Source organism: Gigantopelta aegis, chromosome 4 (genome assembly GCF_016097555.1).
Source record: "Gigantopelta aegis isolate Gae_Host chromosome 4, Gae_host_genome, whole genome shotgun sequence".
Classification (NCBI taxonomy): Eukaryota; Metazoa; Mollusca; class Gastropoda; order Neomphalida; family Peltospiridae; genus Gigantopelta; species Gigantopelta aegis.
The window spans coordinates 35349129-35373123 of record NC_054702.1 but is presented as its reverse complement, the minus strand read 5'-3'; the positions used below and the strand labels follow the sequence as shown (position 1 = coordinate 35373123).

At 34.9% G+C, this 23995-nt stretch overlaps 1 protein-coding gene across 1 annotated transcript in view; it reads right to left on the bottom strand.

Moving 5' to 3' along the window:
* LOC121370468 (protein O-mannosyl-transferase TMTC1-like) overlaps nt 1-23995 on the bottom strand; it is a 57708-nt gene that overhangs the window by 7306 nt on the left and 26407 nt on the right. The window contains exons 3-13 of the mRNA XM_041495719.1: nt 22734-22807; nt 21952-22134; nt 21181-21250; nt 18826-18929; nt 18353-18548; nt 17618-17742; nt 14777-14941; nt 6983-7096; nt 5241-5384; nt 1528-1739; nt 149-284 (exon numbers count right to left, since the gene is read on the bottom strand). Of these exons, the coding sequence (XP_041351653.1) occupies nt 149-284; nt 1528-1739; nt 5241-5384; nt 6983-7096; nt 14777-14941; nt 17618-17742; nt 18353-18548; nt 18826-18929; nt 21181-21250; nt 21952-22134; nt 22734-22807 (1523 nt within the window). The remainder of the gene's footprint in view (nt 1-148; nt 285-1527; nt 1740-5240; nt 5385-6982; nt 7097-14776; nt 14942-17617; nt 17743-18352; nt 18549-18825; nt 18930-21180; nt 21251-21951; nt 22135-22733; nt 22808-23995) is intronic.

Sequence of the window (23995 nt, the reverse complement as noted above, 5' to 3'; positions counted from 1 at the left end):
TTTTATATGCACCATACCATAGACAAGATAGCACATACCACGGCCTTTGAGGTACCAGTCGTGGTTGGAGCGATTGTCATTTGCTAAATTGCCAAATATGAATTAATGCTGAATTTGGTGAATTTACTTCATTAAATATGAAACTTACTGTCTAAGAAGTTTTTCAGCTTCACTTGTTTTGCCCAGCTGTTTTAGACTGTCAGCAGCATTGGCCATAGCGAGTATATCGGACTGATCGATGGTGTAGGCTTGCCGATAACACGTCACTGCATCCTGGTAATTACCTGTATGGAAAGAAAGAAAGGAATGTTTTATTTAATGACGCACTCAACACATTTTATTTACGGTTATATGGCGTCAAACATATGGTTAAGGACCACACAGATAATAAGAGAGGAAACTCGCTGTCACCACTTCATGGGCTACTCTTTTTCAATTAGCAGCAAAGGATCTTTTATATGCACCATCCCACAGACAGGGTAGTACATTCCACGGCCTTTGATATACCAGTCATGGTGCACTGGCTGGAACGAGAAATAGCCCAATGGGCCCACCAACGGGGATCGATCCCAGACTGACCACACATCGAGTGAGCGCTGTACCACTGGGCTACGTCCCGCCCCTACCTGTATGGTTACAAATAATTTTGTTCCAGATTTTTTTTTTTTTTATGAGCATATTTAATTTGCCAAAGCAATTGCCTATAGGCATAAACATAATTTTACATAATAAATTTACATAATTACAACAAAAAACCCAGCGACATCAGATAAACGTGTAAATATACATGTAACATGGTATTGCGTCTATACTAATTAATAAAAGATGTGGTAATTGGTTGGGAACAATGACAAAAGTGAAAGAACAATTTCAGGATGGACACAGTATAGAATTAATTAGCTAGTTCTCTGCGTTTGGTAGATGGGATCAAATATTTTCCAAGATTGTGTAATTGAGTTACATTTTGAAGACTTAAAAATGTTATCTGTTTAAATGCAGAAGGTATTTTTCCAGTAATACTGCTTAACATAATTTTATGTAGTACACAGATCAGAATAAGATCAGTTTTATGTCTACGGTAATGCATATATAGACAATAACTTACGAGTTATGAGGAATTACGGATTATCTGTCCCGAGTGAAATTAATGTTTAGTGAGTGATTGACAACATTTAATTTCACGAGGGACAGATAATCTGTAATTCCGAATATTGAGTGGGTTATTGTATTTATTACCCATAGTGTAAATAGTTTAGAAACTTAAACTTTAAACTTCTTACATGACACAAACTATATAATATACAAGACGTGAAAGTCTGAGGAAACTGATGACGTCACAAAAGAAAAGCAACGAGAGACTTGACAGTCGAGGAAACCGTTGACGTCACCAAACTAACATCATGACGTCACCAAACTAACGTCATGACGTCAGCAGAAAGATAGAAAATATATTCACCCGCATCTCACTGCCCATATGGATAATAAATATTCCACCCATCTTGTTCCTCTCTTAATCTTATATCGTACCTTGTTTAAAGTGATACACTCCATAAAAATTGTAAGCTTTGGCAAAATCTGGTTTCTCTGTTATGGCCGCCTTGAAATACTGTTCTGCTTCAGACCAGCGGTGTAGATCCATCATTATTTTACCAAGGCTCAGAAGAGCTTCTGAGTAGTGAGGGTCAAGGTCGAGAGCCTGTTTCAACAGGTTAACTCCCTTTTGGTGCTCTCCATTGGAACTAAATAAGAAGAAGTAAAACACAATTTAAAAAAATGACATTAAAAATATCACTTGGAGAGTAGGATTGGGGTGGGGTAGCATGAATGTGAGGGAAAATTGTAGGGGTAGGGGTATACCATATTGATCTGCATATGAACAATGTCAGAGTTGTGGCTCTGAAATCATTCTTTGACATACATAATTTACAGATGAATACTATTTAAATCATTATAAATAATTTTATATATTCTAAAAATGCTGAATCAATGAGGCAGGTAAAAAAAAAACAATTTAAATTAGATTTTAAGTGTTAAATACCAATAAAGGGAATGAAAAATCCTCCATGTTTGTTGAGAACTCTTCCAAAATTTATCAGATTGGGCATATGGAAGACATTGTTTCCCAGTATCCACCATATATATTTTTACTTTTCTGGTCCATGTATTTAAAGAATAATCCAGTTACTTCTCATCCCTGGAATAACTACCACAAGCCCTATTGCCCCAAAAAATGTCTCTCTGCTAAGCAAAGAGGACCACATGGCCTCGAACTAAATGCTCAAAGAACACCTCACATTACACTCTTGTTTATTTTCTGGCATTTGTTTCATTTCAGATTGATCCCCTTTGGGGCATTTCACGTTCCAGCCAGTGCACTACAAGTGGTATATCAAAGGCCATTTTTTAAAATATAGACTCAAGAAATATTTTCTAAAATAATATCATTTGTACATATGTTTAATGCCATATATGTATTTTCTATTTGTTTATAAATGTATGTATTGTAATTCTGTATTGTTTGTACCTGAGGGCCTCAGGGAAGATTAGCTTTTGCTAACTGTGTTACCCTCACTAAATAAAGAATTTATTATTATTATTATTATTATAGTATGTGCTACCCTATCTTTGGAATGGTGCATATAAAAGATCCCTTGCTACTTACGGAAAAATGTAACAGGTTACCTTTCAAAAACTCTCAGAATTACCAAGTGTTTGATATCCAATAGCTGATGATTAATAAATCCATGTGCTTTAGCAGTATCGTTAAACAAAACAAACTTTAACTTTTGTTATGTTTCATATCATATTATTATGGCATCAAACACTAGAAGCAACAAAGCCTCTCTGAACCTTATAGAGGAATCTGTTGTTTTCTTACATGAATTTGTTATTTTTTATGACACGTTATTATTATGATCAGTGCCATAAAAATAACTGGAGCAACCTGAACCTCTGTGGACATCTGACAGGAATCAATCCTAAGCCTCCGTGGTATCATGGTTAAACCATCGGATATAAGGCTGGTAGGTCCTGGTTTCACAGCCCAGTACCAGCTTCTACCCGCAGCAAGTTTTAACGACTCAATGGGTAGATGTAAGACCACAACACCAACGTCTCTCTCACTAACCATTAACAATTACCACTAACCCACTGTCCTGGACAGACAGCCCAGAGGTGTGCCCAGGACAGCATGTTTGAACCTGAATTGGATATAAGCATGAAAATAAGTTGAACTGAACTGAATCCTAAGCATGTGTGCAGGTGTACTCACTATCATTGAGTCAAAACTGAGCCAAAACTGCACCAAATTCTGCTCAACTTGTGTGGATTAGAAAACTCTGTTTATTTAATTTCAACTTATATAAATAGTTGTTAGTTGGTTAGTGATTAGTGAGAGAGAAGAGGGTGTAGTGGCCTTACACCTTCCCATTGAGCCCTTAAGAACTCGCTCTGGGTTGGAGCTGGTTCCGGGCTGTAGTTCGATGGCTTAACCACTGCGCCACCGAGGCCGGTGAAAACACTGTTAATCATTCAGTGACATTACAGGACAAAAGGGTTAGCAAGCCATCAAGCTGTCATCATGTAAAGTGGGAAGAATGATGGATTGCATGGAAATTATTTGCTCTGACACCAACAGTGATAAAACACACAAATAGTATTACATCAGATATTGATTTGGCATGTATGCAAAGGGATGATCAAAAAACAATTATGTAATGCAAAAAAAAATCTGGCATTTTTATACCCCTTCCACCTGTAACATTTTATAAGGCTGATCACTCCCCACTCTCAAATTACAGTGTTTGTCAACACCCCTTACTTTCCCTGTCATTGTCACGTAAACTGATCCAATCTTACTGGATTTCATTAATTTCAACTTATTTCCATGCTTATATCCAATTAAAGTTCCAAGTACGCTGTCCTGGGCACACATCTCAGCTATTTGGGCTCTCTGTTCAGAACAGTGGGTTAGTTGTTAGTTGGTTAGTGAGAAAGAACAGGGTGTAGTGGCCTTACACCTACCCACTGAGCCCTTAAGAACTCGCTTTGAGTGGGAGCCAGTACTGTGCTGTGAACCATGTACCAACCAGCCTTAAGTCTGATGGCTTAATCACTGTGCCACCGAGGCCAGTCTTACTGGATTTATTGCTTGTATTTTCATTGTTTGTTTTGTTTTTGTTTTTTGTTGTTGTTTTTGGGTTGTTTTTTTAATGAATCAGTTAAGGAACAAAATGGCCATGACTGCCTCGATTTTACTTGTATAAAAATGAGACATTGTTTTGAAAATGTTAAATAACACAGGACAAAACATCCCCTCCCTCCCCCATTATCAGAGGCAGATCTAGGAGGGCCCCAGGAGCCCAGCCCACCCTAAATTTTGTCACAGTTATAATTTTATTATATATTAATTTTCACCCCCTCCAAACCTCCCCCAAAATTCCCATGGCATTCCGCCTCATGTCATTGCCCCCCCCCCCCCCCAAATGGATTTTCTGGATCTGCCACTGATTAATGTTTTGTAATTCAACACATAATGTCTATCCCACCTAGAATGTTTCATAATTTTGGAACAGCCCCTGATGTGCTGCAACCAATCACACTAGATAAATCAACCTAATCCATCAAGCTGGACACTAATGAGAGAAATATTAAGACTGCAGCAAACCTGTAGGAACATGATAGGAACATCAGAATAAGACTACCGGTAATACTAAATCAATACTAATCAAATCACTTTTCACAATGAAACTGAAAACTGTGTTCAAATAACAAAATTTAATATTAGAAAATATGTATGAAGAAAATGTATGAATGTTATATAATTGTACAAAAAAAAAATGAAACAAAATTTCAAGCTACATGTATTTAACAGATTATAAGTTACACAACAGAATATTAAATGTTCACATATTTTAAATGAAATGGAATCACACTGCTATGAAGTTCATTCATAGATTTACAAATTATACTGTCTTAAAGTTATAATAGAATTTTATTTAAGTAGATTCCACAGATTTCAAATACTGGTACGGTCTTAAATTTGTAATAGATTTCCATATGATTTACAAATACTCTCTTAAATTTGTAATATATTTTTGAAGAAACTTACATAAGTAGATTTCCAAGATTTCCAAATACTCTCTTAAATTTGTAATAGATTTTGGAAAGACTTACATAAGTTGATTTCCTAGATTTACAAATACTCTCTTAAATGTGTAATAGATTTTGGAAAGACTTACATAAGTAGATTTCCTAGATTTACAAATGCACCCTTGTGTTTGGGATAGATTTTCAGGGCATTCCTGAAGCATGATTCAGCTTCAGTCTTGTTTTCAAGTAATGTTCCGAGATTGTTAAAAGCACTGGCATGCTTTGCATATAACCTGCAAAAATAAAATAACACATTACATAAACAATTTTACCATATACACTATTTTAACAAACTAAATCAGTGAAAACGACTGAATATTTCAAAGTGTCTTATTTGTGATTGCTCAAAATTACAGCTGCTTTTTTTTTATTCATGAAAACTATTCATTAGAATGTGCAAATATGCTGGTTAAGTGCATTCTTACAAAATAAATTGTGGCAACAGTTATATGCGTAAGTCTAATATATATCTGGTGTGACAATAGGCCCTATATACATGCCGACAACTGGTACAGTTCACACACTATATAAATACAGCCTACGTGTATGCATATTCTTGTCCTGGACAGAGGAAGAGCCGGCAAAAGTCGACACCTGCACCCATGACAGGCTTGTGTTACAACAGCTTGTTCTGAATGTGCACATTAAAACCTATGACCTGACCTGATTTGACCTGTATGCATATGGTGATGACTATTTTTAACTAAACTTTGGTTTCTTAAACCATTCCGGTCCTTAACCATATGTCTGATGTCATATAACCGTAAATAAAATGTGTTGAGTGTGTCGTTAAATAAAACATTTCTTTCTTTCTTAAAGGTCATTACCTACAATAAATTGTTATTATGATTAAACCTGCCACTAAAAACAAGTTCTTTTAAACTGTTTATTTTGGTTGATGCCTTGTGTGCTACATATTCAAAATTACAAATATGAGTACATGTAGTTTGTGATGGCATGCGAACAATGAACAAATCTCAGACTCTTGATGCTCTGCTAAAAACTTGCCAACAAACTTTAATCTTGGTTTGATGTCACTGCCAATAGCAGTGTGGACAATGGATTAGGCCAATAATTCGGCTGTCTTGAAAACTGAAATCAATAGCCTACACTGGGTCACTGTGACTTTTAACCTCCTAACACAAAACCAACAACAACATTCTTTCTCAGCTGCCATAGTTTTGAGAATGAAACTTTATAACATAACCATGTTAATGTAATTTTTAAAAACAAACAAATTTCTCTGAAAATAATTATTATTATTAAAAACCATGTTAAAATAATTACAAAGTTATAATTATTAAAAACAAGCATTCTGAGAGTACTGCTAAAGCAATACATATCTCTTACCAGGACCAACATTATGCCCTACATGTAATTCAAGAGCCATGACTCTGTGAACAGTAGTTAAGTCACCATGAAAGTTAAACTTGATCTGTCACAATAAATAACAAAGCTATACACAAAATGTCAACACAATATCTCAAGGCATTGTTAAAACAACATCCGGAAAACTATATGTGGGACAGACAGATGGAGAGATGGACAGACAGAAAGACAGAAGGACAGAGATAAAACCTATAGTCCCCTCTGATTGTACCGGTAGGGGACTAGTAATTACAAATGGAACGAAGTGTGATCTTGGGAAGTGAAAAACGTATAATGTTTATTTGTATTACAACAAATTAATTAATGCAAACAAACTGAATGAAGAATGACATGTTTCTAAATAAGGGAAAAAGATCTAAAGTTGATCTTTAGTACTGAAAAGCAAGTAATTTGTCAAAAAAAATTGTTTTTAAAGGTACACTGTTCCAATTTTATTACGTACTCCAGAGATTTTCGGTAGTGCCAGATTGCTTCTGTATTTTGTCCAGTGTCTTTGAGGTAATTCCCAAGGTTGTAATGAACCTTTGAGTTGTGTGGTAACACCCTGACACCTGATCTGCAAAACAAATCATTAGTATGTTATCACATTTAAAATGCAACCATATATTTTTCCAAATAAATTATACATACAAAATCTCACAATATTGCTCAACATTGCATATCTCAATAGTCAAAGCAGCTCAAGCAGCCACTTCTCCTAAGAAAGAAAGAAAGAAAGAAAGACATGTTTTATTTAACGAAGCACTCAACACATTTTATTTATGGTTATATGGCGTCCGACATATGGTTAAGGACCACACAGATATTGAGAGAGAAAACCCGCTGTTGCCACTTAATGGGCTACTCTTTCTGATTAGCAGTAAGGCATCTTTTACATCCCACAGACAGGGTAGTACATACTACGGTCTTAGATATACCAGTCGTGGTGCACTGGCTGGAACGAGAAATAGCCCAATGGGCCCACCGACGGGGATTGATCCCACCTTCACCTAAGAGTACTCCTTAATATTTCCCCAAATTATTTAATACTACTACAATGTACTACTAGAACAGATTGTCTTTAAGTTTAAACTTTAAAGCAAGTTTGACTGTAACAACTACTTAAAAATAATATTGATAATTTCATATACAGTGAAACCTGTCTAAACTAGACCTAGAAGAAACTTGAATCATGTCAAAACCAGCCAAGTTTCATGATCCCAAATTTTCTAAATTCTAAAATGTGACCCTTTAAACACCAGATCCTGTTTAAATAGGATAAATATTAGGTCCCCGACGTGAACCAGTTTAGACAGGTTTCACGGTACTATCTTGCATAAGCATATGGGATGGTACTTTATTGCAATTTGAAAAGAATTTGCCTTAATTTGTAAATTAGTGATTTCCCTAGAAATTAGGCAAGGCATGGTAGATCAAACACTTTTGGGACATTTTCACCATTTGCAGGACACTTGTTTTTCATTAAAAATACAATTTTTTTTAATTAAAATAAACATTAATGTAATTTATGTGCTTGTTTTAATAAATTAATGGCAAAAGATATAAAAGGCATATTTTATTAATTAATAATACCTTTTTGGGTGTTTTATAAAGGCAATTTTAGAATTAATTACTGAAAAAGGCTAGTTTAATCTCAGTGCAGCATGGTGCTGATTGAGGCAAGATGGTGCTAGACTACTGAGGCATGGTGCTGCACCATGCTAAAACAAGATAAGGAAAACACTATAAATATCCACTATTTGTTGATTAAATAATACAGAAGTTAAAGAAACTGTTTATTTACAAAGTAGCAATCAATTAACTCACCTCATGCAAGTTATAAAAAAGAATACAATGTAACACTAGGATAGACCTTTAAAAAAGGGTTTTGCCCTAAAAAAAATTCCCCAAATCCCCTGACCCATATGCTCAGGCTGTATTGTCACGAATAATTAGATTATATGATGCAATGTAAAATACAATTTAACGCTGGGTTATTCTCCATAATGTATTTACTTTGCGCATTTGTCAACATTTTCTCTAATCGGTTCAGCTCTCGATCAAACACACTTGAAAAACATCACAGGCTGTGTGAACGTTTACCCATCATGTGTGAGACACCACAGACACAGCACCCTGTTTGTCTGGGCTATTTTGCTCAGTTTTATTGAATCGACTTCATTTCATTCCTGTCACATTCACGATAAGAGCGATTATGTATTACCTATGGAGTTTTAACAACCTCTTTCATATTGACCGAGAGGGAAAGCTCGGGTGCATGTTAACACAGGTGAGACCTCCAGTGGCAAAACTCTTTTTTTTTTTTATCATTTACCATCACCATGGCAATACATCTGTCAATTCAAACAGATGGTCCACTCATCTTTTGTTAGGGGTACACATTGTAGTTTGTTTGGCACACTTCGAAGCATTGTTAATGCTCACAAAATTTATACCTTGGTGTGAACAAATACAAGTCTCATTTTACAGATATGATATCCCACGGTCTCTCTTATCTCCCCACTGAAGTGGGCTTTATAGGAATATATGAGATCACAATATATTTCAGTCTGCTGTCAGTACTGTTACATTAAAACTTAAATTATGTTGGTGTAATTTAATTTACCCAAAGGACATGCACCAGTTTCATATACAGTCAAACCTGTGGTAAACAGCCACCAAACAAAGCATAAATGGGGGACCCGGCCTCGGTGGTGTCATGTTTAAACCATCGGACATAAGGCTGGTAGGTACTGGGTTCACAACTCGGTACCGGCTCCCACCCAAAGCAAGTTTTAACAACTCAGTGGGTACTACACTCTCTTCTATCTCACTAACCACTAAAAGCTAACCCACTGTCCTGGACAGACAGCCCAGATAGCTGAGATGTGTACCCAGGGCAGCATGCTTGAACCTTAATTGGATATAAGCATGAATACAAGTTGAAATGAAATAAATGGTGGCTTCGTTTAAAATTAATATACTGGTATTGGTGCAATCTGATTAAAAATAATTAGCTCTACTGGTCTAGTAATTAACCAGTGGAGCTAATTTTAATTAGATATTAAGTATATTAGGTATTCGTGGTACAGTGTTTAAGTCTTGGTCATCAACCTTAAAGTGTTATATATCATAGTTACAAGTATGACATATATAGAGGTTATTATATGAGTTTTTGTATCGTACTGATTTTACAAAACGAGTGTCAGGATTTTTGTATTGCCCAAGCGAGAGTGAAGATAATACATGAATCCTGACACTAGTTTCGTAAAATCAGTACGACTCACACGCGAGTGTAATAATTTCTTTATTATCCATATTATTATTGTTGTTTTCTTTATGAATAACAAGACCCAACTCAAAATGTTTCAGCCACAACTAGTAGAAGGTGACAATGAAATGACGTCATATTTCAAATGCACAGTCTGAGCTAGGACTGGAGAGGCAACGTCATTACACTTGTTATTACATGTGTGCTTCATATGATTATTATTAACCATATGGATAATAATGCTATTTTTACATTTATTTGTAATAAATAATTATAAAGTAATCAATCTATTGCATAGTCTTAGGAACATTAAAACTGAATGTGTTAATAAGCTGTGTAATCAGAGTCACATTTAGTGTGACTAGATTCCTGTCTTATCACACTATAACAAGTCAATAGGGGTGTGTCAGACCACCATACCAACTTCTCTCTCACCAGGGGCAGTGCAGACGGTATGGCCATACCACTTTTCAAAGAGGCAGGGCTTCTAGATTATGGTAGCCCCACTCCCATGGCTAGTGATATTCAATGATGGGCTAGTAAATAACTACTATTGCCATGCCCGATGGCTAGTGAAAAAAAGGAGGTCAAATGTTGCAGTTACGTCTATTTTGTAAATATGAATATCTTGCCCCCACCCCAACCCCCAATGCTAGTGTTTTTAAGCTCTATCTCCCTCTTTAGGTGACATATCATGTAAAATTGTATTAACTTAAAGTAAAGTTGGGCTAGTGAATTTTAAATTGTGGCTAGCAAATTTTTTAAATCACCGATCCCATGGCTAGTGAATTTTATAAAAATTCTAGAAGCCCTAAAAGAGGTATGGCATGGCATGTGTGTGTGGTTATATTTGTTGTATCTGTGAAAATGTCCTTCAAAGGTGAATTTGATAGGATAATCTGGCAACCTCGAGCCATACCACTATAATTTACACTGTGCCACGCCTGTTCACCATCACCAAGGTTCGAAACTCACCAAAAAATATGGTGGCCCAAAAGACAATAATGGATGTTGGCAAATTATGGTAAGAGAACCACGAGCAAGATTTTAATGTGGATTACAAATATTAATAGAGGCTCATAGGTTATTGCTCAAAAGAAGATAGCCCACATAATAATATTTGGGCGACTAATGCCATTATTTTTTTAATATTTAAGTTGTCCACGGGCCGTTTCAAGCCCTGCATCACTAACAACTAATCATTAACCCCTGCCCCCTGTTTAGTTATTATATGGTGATAAAAATATGAACTGAGAATGAGCACACTAAATGGATCAATAAAGAAGTGATGATTAGGTCTTAAAGACTGTAAATGGTCAGATTTTCTACATCTTGTGTCAATAAATCCATAGCAAATGGTAAAATCAATAACTTATCCCCAAGATGATTACTTTCTAACCATAATAAGGGTGATTGAACAAGATTTTATTGATTTTTCATTCAAGTTTTTTATCATAATAACAAACTTTAGTGTGATGCATACACATGTATATGGAAGTTTGTATTGTGAAATACATTTAAGAATTGTTTGTTATTTCTTTTATATTCATTGGGGTATGAAAAAAACCCATCATCTGCAAGCTGTGTGAATCATTGAGGTACATTTTGTTTGTCCAAACATTTTCATTTCATGTCAACTTACACAAACATGTATGTACGTGTGTTAACAATTTCAAGACATATGACTGGCTGCTCCTAGGTGATGACCAGGTCACCAATGCCATATATCCAATGAAAAAAACAGAAGGATCAAAATTGATTACACTGTGACGTATAGTTAACCTGACAACCATTTGTCTGTGTGGCGTAAGTGCAAGGGCTGTAAATAACTTTTAGTTGAAAAAGATGTTAAAATTTGCTTAAGACCTGGTTTTTGAGGATATGTAAGAAATAGAATAATACAATAATGTCTGTTAGATACCATTTATTTCACAACTCGTTGTTTAAAACCTGGTTTTTGAGGATATGTAAGAAATAGAATAATACATCCGTGTCCGTTAGATCCCATTTATTTCACAACTCGTTGTTTAAAAACATATCAAACTCGCTTTCGCTCATTAGATACATTTTAAAACATCTCGTTGTAAGATAAATGGTTCAAGCACACTGTCCTGGGCACACACTTCAGCTATCTGGGTTGTCTGTCCAGAACAGTGGGTTAGTTGTTAGTGAGAGAGAAGAGGCTGTAGTGGTCTTACACCTACCCACTGAGTCGTTAAAACTCGCTCTGGGTGGAAGCCGGTACCGGGCTGAGAACCCTGTATCTACCAGCTGTATGTCCGATAGCTTAACCACGATACCACAGAGGCTGGTATATTTTGAACAATGTAAATGATGTCTTAAATTTAATCTATGAATGAAATACAGGTCACATAAAACCAGACTTGTACGAATGAAACGATTGTAACGATTGTGTTTGCAATTTTCAGTGGCCTAGTGACATGTTAAAATTACTGTTTGTGTAGACCTGTGTAAGATTAGGACAACATTACACAGTGTAATAAACCGGACACAATAACGAGAACATATGTTAAGTGGTGTCAGGCTGTGACGAGAAAACCGCAACTACATCATAAATCCAAAATAAAACACTACTTCAGAACAACATAAATCTGTCAACATATGAAGATAAATTAGGGAAGCCCATGACTGTTTACCTGTAAGGTTTTCCACGACAAATTTATTATTAACAAGTAAATATGAAAGATCTACTGTACCTATTATTTAGTAAAAAAAAAAAAAAATTAAAGTAAGAATTTGTTTTGCTATCTGTTTTCTAAATATTTATAAACTAAATCTTGCAAAACACATCAGTAAAATGATAAAAACTGAAAACTTGATTTTTTTTTTTTAAAAAAAAAAAAAAAAAGAAGAAGAAATCTTTATTACTGTCTTCATTTAAACTAGGCGTTCAGAGCATGTATGAGTCAGCTACATGCAGCCCCATATATAGCCTACAATATAATGAAGTTGGAAGATTTTATTGTATTAACCATGTATCCAGCACAAATAGTCATCATCTTTTTTCATTCATGTTAAATGCTGGAGATAATGGTGGTGATGAGTACTTCACAAGTGGATGGACGAAGAAATTTGCAATGTATAATCATAATTTTATAATTATCTTTGTTGACAAAAAGACAGCAAATGAGGATCTGGAAAAGAGTACATTTTGTATACTTGTGATAATGATACATATGGCAAACAATTTAACTTCAGGGTTGACATTCATACTAATTCTAGCATACAAGTTCATAGGATGTATGGATGTACGGCTGATGGCTCCATCCAGAAGTACCAACAGACTACTTAGTAAATGGAAAGAAAGAAATGTTTTATTTAACGACGCACTCAACACATTTTATTTACGGTTATATGGCGTCGGACATATGGTTAAGGACTACACAGATTTTGAGAGGAAACCCGCTGTCACCACTACATGGGCTACTCTTTCTGATTAGCAGCAAGGGATCTTTTATTTGCGCTTCCTGCACAGGCAGGATAAGACAAACCATGGCCTTTGTTGAACCAGTTATGGATCACTGGTCGGTGCAAGTGGTTTACACCTACCCATTGACCCTTGCAGAGCACTCACCCAGTACCTACCAGTCTGTAGACCGATGGCCTAACCACGATGCCGGTTTCTTACTTAGTAAATGGGTGCACCAGTAAACTTGATGCGCGGTCGGTTTGGTATCGATCCCGTCAGTAGGCCCATTGGGCTATTTTTCACTCCAGCCAGTGCATCATGACTGGTACATCAAAGGCCATGGTATGTGCTATCCTGTCTATGGGATAGTGCATATAAAAGAACCCTTGCTTCTAACCGAAAAGAGTAGTCCATGAAGTGGCGACAGCGGGTTTCCTCCCTCGATATCTGTGTGGTCCTTAACCATATGTCCGACGCAATATAACCATAAATAAAATGTGTTGAGTGCGTCGTTAAATAAAACATTTCCTTCCTTCGTAAACAACCCAGGGGCAGGACGTAGCCCAGTTGTACAGTGTTCGCTCAATGTGTGGTCAGTGTGGGATCAATCCCCGTCGCTGGGCCCATTGGGCTATTTCTCGTTCCAGCCAGTGCACCACTACTGGTATATCAAAGGCCATGGTATGTACCACCCTGTCTGTGGCATGGTGCATATAAAAGATCCCTTGCTGCTAATCAAAAAGAGTAGCCCATGAAGTCTTGACAGCGGGTTTCCTCTCTCAATATCTGTGTGGTCTTTAACCATATGTCTGACACCATATAACCATAAATAAAATGTGTTGAGTGCATCGTTAAATAAAACATTTCTCTTTTTTTTTTCGTAAACAACCCAAATAAAAGTAGGCAAACACACACTAATATATAAATATTATGTCCATTTATGGACACCACAAGAAAGCACAGGAGGGGAAATGTCCTCCTGCCAAACCCTTTACACTTCACACAAGTATTTAGCTGAAAGGAACACAGTGTTTTGCTGACAAGGATATCTCAAAACTGATGATGCAGATATTTGCATCATATATCCCATTAACTGTATTCAACAGGCAACCTAAACTATATAAATATCATGTATAGATATGTCCCTTCATTCTCTGAAATAAACATTTGAAAGTAATTTTGTTGGTACCAATATGACCAGTATAAATAAAGTTAAAAGTTAAAGTTTGGGATTTTTAATGACACCACTAGAGCACATTGATTTATTAATTATTGGCTATTGAATGTCAAACTGTTGGTAATTTTGACATATAGTCTTATAGAGCAGACCCGCTACCTTTTTGCATTAGTAGCAAGGGATCTTTTATAAACACCATCCCACACAGGATAGCACATACCACTGCTGTTGATATACCAGTGATAGTGCACTGGCTGGGATGAGAAATGGGACCACTGATGGGGATGGAAACCACACCGATCATGCACCAAGCAAGTGTTTTAACACTGGGCAACATTATAGTATAAATTGACAAAACATAATGCAAATTTTAGTTTACCTGAATAGAGATTCTCGTGAGTGCCACACTTGGTTCTGTGACCAGGTTTTAGCTGCCAGGACCAGAAGGTAAGCCACAACAATAGCCTTAATAACAGGTTCCGTGTCTTTAGCCTTGTGTAGTATCAAACTGAGTCCATACCCAACCAGCAGGCAAGACCCCATGCTGAAATGAACACACAAACCAGCATGTGTCAACAAACTCATCATTAATAAAATTAGATTACATATTAATTAAATTTGATTACATGATGCTTATTCAGTATTGGTCTCGGTGGCATAGTGGTTAAACCATCAACATTAGAACTCATTAGAGTTCACATTCCAAAGTACTAGCTCAAACCTAAAGTGAGTTTTAATTTCTCAAACGAGATGTATGGGAATATGAAGCCACTATATCAATTTGTCTCTCCCTAACCACTAACAACTAACCATTAACACCTGTCCTGAACAGTAAGCTTGAGCCTTAAAAATCAACTAACATCAACGAATGAGCACACCCAATAACTCAAAGCAGTTCAAACAAAAACATATTGTATTGTAGGCACTCTTTAAGGTTCATATAAGATTAGTAAATAATTAATTAAATGCACAGATTACTAGAGTAGTTTTGGGATCAGTTTTATTTCTATTCAGGGAATCACTCTACAATAAAATAGATATCCCAAAAACCAATGAATGTTCTGTTACTTTGATACTGTTAACTAAATAACTAAACATATATTTGCATCAGTCAACATCACTACAATCTCTTCCCTGGGTCAAGCCATGGTGGATATGACTTAACTTAATGGACGTTGGCATTATGTAAAAAGTGCTTGGACTTTGGAATCACTACAATATTCAGCTTGTATTTTAACTAAGGACTGTATAAAAATGATTCAACCCAAAAACGCATTGCCATAACATAGATGTCATACTGAGATGAAGATTTTCTTTTGAACAAGGATCTAAATGTTTAAATACTAAGTACATTTATGTTTCTGATAATGCATCTTTGTGAGATAGTCAAGTGTAAAATGAGTCCAAAATATTTTCAAATCTATCAAAGTCACAGCTTGATGTCTTAGTGGTGAAATTTGCTGTCTAAATAAAATATAATAACCTGTCAGTGTGTTTGTGAAGTGGCATACAATCTGTGAATGACAAAGTCACTCATCAAAGAACATGTATTATATTTGTGGTGGTCAAGTTACAAGGTAATAATTACTTCCATCAGTCAGTTGTCAGCATAACAAATGTCAAGTCATAGGGGTATAACCAGTATGGTAAACATATGTATAAACATGAAGGTGTTTCAATCATTAAAGTGTATTAAACATTCCTCTACAAGTATTTTATGGCATGTCGTAATTATGTGTATTTCAGAAAGAAAGAAATGTTATATTTAACGGCGCAATTAACACATTTTATTTATGGTTATATGGCGTCAGACATATGGTTATGGACCACACAGATATTGAGAGAGGAAACCTGCTGTCACCACTTCATGGGCTACTCTTTTCGATTAGCAGCAAGGGATCTTTTATATGCACCATCCCACAGACAGGATAGCACATACCACGGCCTTTGATATACCAGTCGTGGTGCACTGGCTGGAACGAGAAATAGCCCAATGGGCCCACCGACGGGGATCGATCCTACACCAACAACAAATCGAGCGAGCGCTGTACCACTGGGCTACGTCTTGCCCCCCCCCCCCCCCATGTATTTCAGATGCAAAACACTCGATCATTTTTTACTGTCCTTCACCTATGTTACCATCTGCTTTCTTTATCTTCCAAAGTTGAATGGTAAAAAAAACCAAAATTGAAATATTCAAGTTGGACATAAACATGAAACATACTGCTAGCAAGTGTGTTAATTTTGTTTGAAAGAATATACCCAAAATTCAGAGATCTTAGTTATACAAAAAATATAAAGGCTAAATAACTATGATTGTTTTATAATTACCAGTAATATTTTTGCAAATTTATTATGAAATATACTTCCTGAAAAAAAGTTCCTTGAAAGTTTGTAAATGGTTGAAATTTGTGACTCAAATGGACAAACCATAATTTTACAAATTGTCTTTGTAGTATTTACTATTAAACAATAAATAAAATCTTGAAAACAATTTAGTTTTACCTTTATTACTGTTAAACAAATATACCATGAGCAAGAAATGCACAGAAATGTTTTCCTTGAGTGTATTACACTATATATTCACCAAATTCGTATTTGTACATATATTTCAGTTTGGCAAATGACACTTAAAAATAAAGTTAAACTTTGTTTTGTTTAACAACACCACTAGAGCACACTGATTTATTAATCATCGCCTATTTGATCTCAAATAGTCTTAGAGAGGAGACCCATTACATTTTTTTCCATTATTAGCAAGGGATCTATTATATGCACCATCCCACAGACAGGATAGCACATACCATGGCCTTTGTTATTCCAGTTGTGGTGCACTGGCTAGTGCAAGAAATAGCCTAATGGGCCCACTTATCTCAGACTGACCACAAAGTAGGCAGGTGTTTACAACTGACACGTAAAGCATGCCTAATGAATAGTATTCTCTAGTATGTTGAAGACAAGATATGTGGAACTCACCTTGAGATATAAAGTATTCTTTCAGCAACCACAAAGTAGGCAGGCGTTTACAACTGACACGTAAAGCATGCTTAATGAATAGTATTCTCTAGTATGTTGAAGACAAGATACGTGGAACTCACCTTGAGATATAAAGTATTCTTTCAGCAACCACAAAGTAGGCAGGCGTTTACAACTGACACGTAAAGCATGCTTAATGAATAGTATTCTCTAGTATGTTGAAGACAAGATACGTGGAACTCACCTTGAGATATAAAGTATTCTTTCAGCAACCACAAATCCGACACGGAAAAACAGATTGGACGCAGGAAGGAAAGGAATAATGAGCAGAGAGAGAGCAATGAGCGGAATGTTGAAGTTTTCACCTTCCTGAAAAACAAGTCAGTTGCTGTTCAGATGCTATAGCAATGCAATAATTTATTATATTATGTTGCATTTTCTTGTTCTTTACAGAATAAAACTCATACATTTTTCTGCCATTCTATTAATTCATCACAACATGTTACTTCCAAAGCAAACTCCTAACTTCATTATTCATTAAAATGCAAAATTGAGTACCATTTTGGTTATTAGACAAAAACATACCAAAGCAGTTTTTTAAAACAAATAACTTCTCACTCATTGAAATGAAAGAACAAACTCATAAATTCATTACTTTGGAATAATTAAAATACAAAACTGTGTACCATTTTGTAAGACAAAATCATACCAAAGTAGTTTTTAAACGTTCTAATAGTTTCTCACTCAGGGAAATGAATAAGCTATCAGTGCATGGTACATGTATGTGTATGATTACAATTACTAAATAATATATTCTAGAAATGATCACATGGTGAAAGGTATGGCATCAAATATACTTGTTTAACTTTTTATAATATATCTGTTGGGTTTGTTGGAATTATTTAAATGTTTAACTTGTCTTCCAATGTGATTAATTATTCTATAACTGTCTTCAAAAATTACATTCAGAAATTATTACCTGTGACATGAAATTGATGTAACTCCTGTAGACAATTAGCATGATGATGATATAAAATATGATTGTCGCTAGGTTACGTGGATCAGTGATGTTTTCCACCAATGGGATGCTTGAGACTTGCCAGTCATAACAGAGGGTCATGGGAAATATTAGTAACAGTGAGTTGAACACATACAGGTAATTGTAGGTCAAGATTCTGAAAAGAAATATAACAATAATGCAATGCTAATAATAATGATGATGATGATGATGATGATGATGCTGATGATGATGGTGATGATGATGCTGATGATGATGGTGATGATAATGATGGTGGTGGTGATGATGATAATGATAATAAATAGACAGACTTTTCAGTCTAAGTCTTAATAATAGTTCATAATGTATAATTTAACATGTTACCAAATTTAAAATGAATATCTAAAACATGTTCTATCAGTTTAACTGGAACAAATTAAAACATGTATTTTTACCTTGTAAGTAATACTGGTGAGAAAGATGCAGGATTGTCTTGCTCTTGGAATTCTGGGAGAGTTCCATTCATAATCCACAACCGAATACCAAGCAATATGGAAAACTGAAAATTACAACAGCAAACAACATGATATACAACATTTGTTATACACACATACAATTACTAAGTACTAGTAACTGATATTTTTTCTGCCTCTTTACCCCAGCGATTATTTCAGGCTCAGCCCTGAATATACTAGACTACTCTTACTATTGATTTATAAGCAGAATGGGATTTCCTATAGGCACATTCTCACAAGACATCACATACCATGGACCTTTATACCAGCCAGGAATGGGCAATAACTCAGTGGAATCAGTTCTATTAGTTCTATTGTATCTCAAGTGGGCTTTCTAACCATGGAGTTCCATGAACATTCAGTTTCTTTCTTACCTTTGATGTGAACAATTTATCTCTTGTTATCAAAATCATCAAAATAACTCTAGTGTTTAGCAATCCATATATAGGTTACCATAAAATATAAATCTGGTCAAAATAACTAGTGTTTATTAATCCATATTTGGGTTATCATAAAATATAAATCTGGTCAAAATAACTAGTGTTTATTAATCAATATATAGGTTACCATAAAACTATATATCTGGTCAAAATAACTAGTGTTTATTAATCAATATTCAGGTTATCATAAAATATAAATCTGGTCTAAATAACTATATAGTGTTCCATATACAGGTTACCATAAAATATAAACCTGATAACCTATAATGTTATATGACAAATTTATCAAGTCCCATTGATTTTTTAAATTTATTTATTATTATTAAAGTTTTGACTGTTATAAATCCTGCAATGAACAGATTGGCCAGTTTATTTAATAGTCCATATCAAAGCTTTCTTAATTACATATAGTCTTTGATGTTTGCTTTAAAAACAAATTCTACATAAACAGTTTTTTGTATGCCCACAAACGACTGTCAGGTCAGATTTCGGGATTTAACGTGCTCATATAAATTTAATGTTCAAATATACTCATTGAGAACACAGGGCCAAAAACTGTACTCAGAAGAAGAGGGTGTGGGGCGGGGGGTTGGGGGGGGGGCATATAATTTATATATTTTTTAAAGTTTATGAGAAAGGTTAAAAAGGTTTATACAAATAATTAGATAAAAATACTAAATTGCTGATTCAATTAAATTTATTTACAAGGAATTTAAAAAGGGTTTATGCAAAAAGTTAAAATAAAGAAAGAAGTTTATATAAATGATTATGTCAACAGTCCCAATTCAGTCTGTACGTTTAAGCTGTTTGTCCAGGACAAGTGTTAATGGTTAGTTGTTAGTGTCTTTCATGCTAGATTCCTAGTAACTGTATATGCAGATATGCACTCTTTGTGTTATGCACTGAACCACTTCACTGTGCCAGTGTAGTTGTAATCTCATTTATTTGCTCACAGCAGTAATATTGTACACACAGGGTATGCTGCCAGTATGCATAGTGAGATATACAATGACACCAAGATCAGGTACGCAGCTGTGAAAAAACCACCTTTTGTGTTCCAGTTGATCTCCAATGGTGTTTTATATAAATGTTCTTGTGACACAGTTACCTAAATTGAAATTGGTGAATACACCATGACAGATTTGCAAACAGCACTGGAGTGCATAACACCAGAAAAGTACACTGAACATCACAATGAACTGAATAATGTTTGACTTTTTGTTTGCTTAACATTAACCAATGTGAGAAGTCTATAGGGTGTATACTACCAAATCAAATCCCATAGACGACAATAGTAACATATGTGGCTAAAACTCCTACCCACAGCATATCAATCGACATAAACACCACAGATATAAATACTACCATCCCTCACCCTTAAAGTGATTTGGAAAAAAATTGGGGGTCAAGCTGCTCATTTCAGAAATAACGGGTAGCGTCTAAGACTACCCTAATACCGCAAAACATTTGAGTACTATTTTTTTACAGATACCCCATACTTGACACAGTGGTACTAGATGAAATAAAATTGCATACATTTTTTGCCCAGATGAAACTAATTCTTTTTTATAACCAACACACTCACATTTATCACCAATCACAGAACTTATGGTGTTAACTTCTCTATCAACAGTTGGTGCATCTCGAACTTTGACCCAACTGGAAGTTATCTGGTTTAGTACTACCTATAGACACAGTTTTTATATTTCATTTGCCATCAGAACACATAAAAGTAGTTAAATATTCTATATGGATATAAATAAAAATTAAAAGTACATGTAGGCCTATTTAGATAATGTTTACATTATTATTGTAATAATGTTCTTAAAAGAAGTGAAAAATGTCTTGTACTCACTGTTAAAAATATATAAAACAATCGATGAAATAATGGCATCAGATGCCTTGTGCTTCCTCCAGAAAACATTCTGTAAAAAAAAAATGAGGTATAGATATTTTTTTTAAAACCCTCATAGAAACAAAATAATGTAATTGTATGCTTTAAAAACTAATAAATAACCTCCTCTATTCAATAATTGTAGATCTATGTTAAAGTCACCATCCCGCATATAAAAACTACTTGTACAAAAATGAGTTGAAATGAAAAGAATAATAAAACAAGTTCGCTGGTTGTTGAGGTGTGTTGACGATCAAGCAAATATAAAAATACATTCAGTGTATTTTGCAAATACATTTACAAACATGGTAGAACAGAAACAATAAGTGTATATTGTTGGTGGATTTTCTTTCATTTGTATAAAAAAACGCACACACAAAAAACAAGAATAGACAAAACTCCGGGTATTTTTATTCATATTAAAATTTAAGTACATTATCATGGGCATGCATTTCTACTATATACAATGCATCACTGACCAACATGATAGCTCATGTTTTTCCATATTTTGAACTTGTGCAAACCTTTTTATTTTTTGGTGAAACATTGTGACCAACTTGACAGCTATGGTGGCAGTACTCATGACAGATAACACCAGTGGTGTGGGGCAGAATATGCTCACCTTTCGTGAACATCTGATATCATCACTGTTGTGACAGTTATTCTTAAGAGCATCCCATCATAGTTGTACTTTTTCAACACACATATAGTATACATAGGTATGGTACTCACTTTAAAATGCCCTTCCTGGAGAATATGGCCACGTCTAGAACAGCACACACGGCTAATACTGTAATACCATGTTCCTTACACAGTGTGGAAACTGCAGCCAACATTAAACTGACCACCAGCAACTGTGGACGCTGTGTCTGCGGACATTCCGTTGATCCCAGATCCCAGTTTACTAACAAACTCCTGCAAGTCGTAAAGAACCACAATCTATTACTGTGTTACTAAATTGCATCATGTATGTATTAGAATTATTTTCCAAGGTTCTTTACACTGTTTTAATTCAACTCTTGAATGTTTATATTGATGTTAATCATCTACTTTACTATAGATTAACACCCAAATAGCCGATGTATTTTTTGAGCTGGGGTGTCATTAAACATCTATTCATTCATTCAGAATTAGAATTACGAGGCATAGATCACCTATTTCTTTATTTGTGTCATCTTCTAATAACTCAAAGAAAATATTTGAACTAACTTCAAAATGCTTCCATATAAAATTCACTTTATACCGTATGTGAATTACTATCAAACAAAATATGAACTATTTTTTAAATTTATATCTTAAAACCTTTTTAGAACATAAGGAAGATATTTTTTCAAGATATATTTGTATCAATTTGTTGGAAGTGAATAAGTATTTATCATCAAATGTCTATAATAGCGAATATAGGATAGCATGTGTACAGATATGTTACCATTATGTTAGAAATCTGAAAATGATTTCCAGTTTCAATTACACCAGAGGAATCAATTTAAATTGTATGTGAAAACTGTACTTACTTTGAATAAAGCAGAATAGACAAGAGGAAAAATACACCAGCCAGAAGATCAGCAGAGCCGACGATTCCTGATACCTGTGGGAAAACATTTAGTTGTTAAGTCATGCATATTGTATAATATTCGTATTCACCACATTCCTTATATTATCACTGCTAATGTATACAAAACTAAAAAGTGGAAAATTGTATTTGTCTTTGAAAATATATTGAACCAAAACTAATTACAGTAAAAAAAAAAAAATGTTAAAACTGGTCCGTTGGCAGGATATTAAAAAAGCTGTAACATGGTTATTAAAATAATATTTGATGTGATGAAAACAAGCTATTACAGGTGTCAGTAACTGGCGTATTAAAACAATTCTAATAGCATGGAGAATTATGAGCTAAATGTTTTTAAACAGTCGGAGTGACATTTTTTTTTATATTAAAATATTCATTCAAATACATAGTTAGATCGACTTTCAACTGAAGTCGGGGACAACGCATACTTCGGCCCCTCCAGCTACGAAAACATTTAAAGTAGGGAGTAAAATGAAATTTGAGCTACTACAAACATTAGGACGACCAAAACCACATTGGATATACAGTCACTGATATTGTGAACAAATAACTCTATTCAAGAGTAAAACTTTAGTTGTTAAAAAGGATTTATTATTGGAAATAGGTTTTAATGGTTGCAAACGCAGGAGAGTCGCTTTAAGAAGACATATTAACAAAACAAATAAGACAGTTTATCACAGTGTTAACGGATATTTAGAGGGTTAACGGCATTGTCAGATGGGCTCAACCGTCCAAATACTCTTCTTTACATAGGACTAGTTCAAGGATACTTGAACTACGCTAGCATACACAAACACACGCCAATGCCGATATAGACAAGACATATACACGTTGTGTTTTGAATAGCCGATATCGTACAAAGCAAACACCGCAGTATCTATACAGCAAATAGAAATTGTCAGACTAGTGACAGGTTTGCCATAAACCAACAGTATAAAGGCCATAGCAATACGTCCCATCTACGTTAGGTTATAAGTGGTTACACATTTTATATCAACACGGATAATAGAAGCCTAACGATAGTAAACATTACCCGCTGTGACGCTGTGATGAATAAAAGGTGGCTAACAAAAACGAAGAGTGTAAAAACGTTATCGTTTGTATCGCGAATATGTAACACCTGTATAATACTATATTATTGTATTGTGTTATATGTACTGTACCCCAGAGACCTTAAATGTGTACTCGTGAAAACAATACACG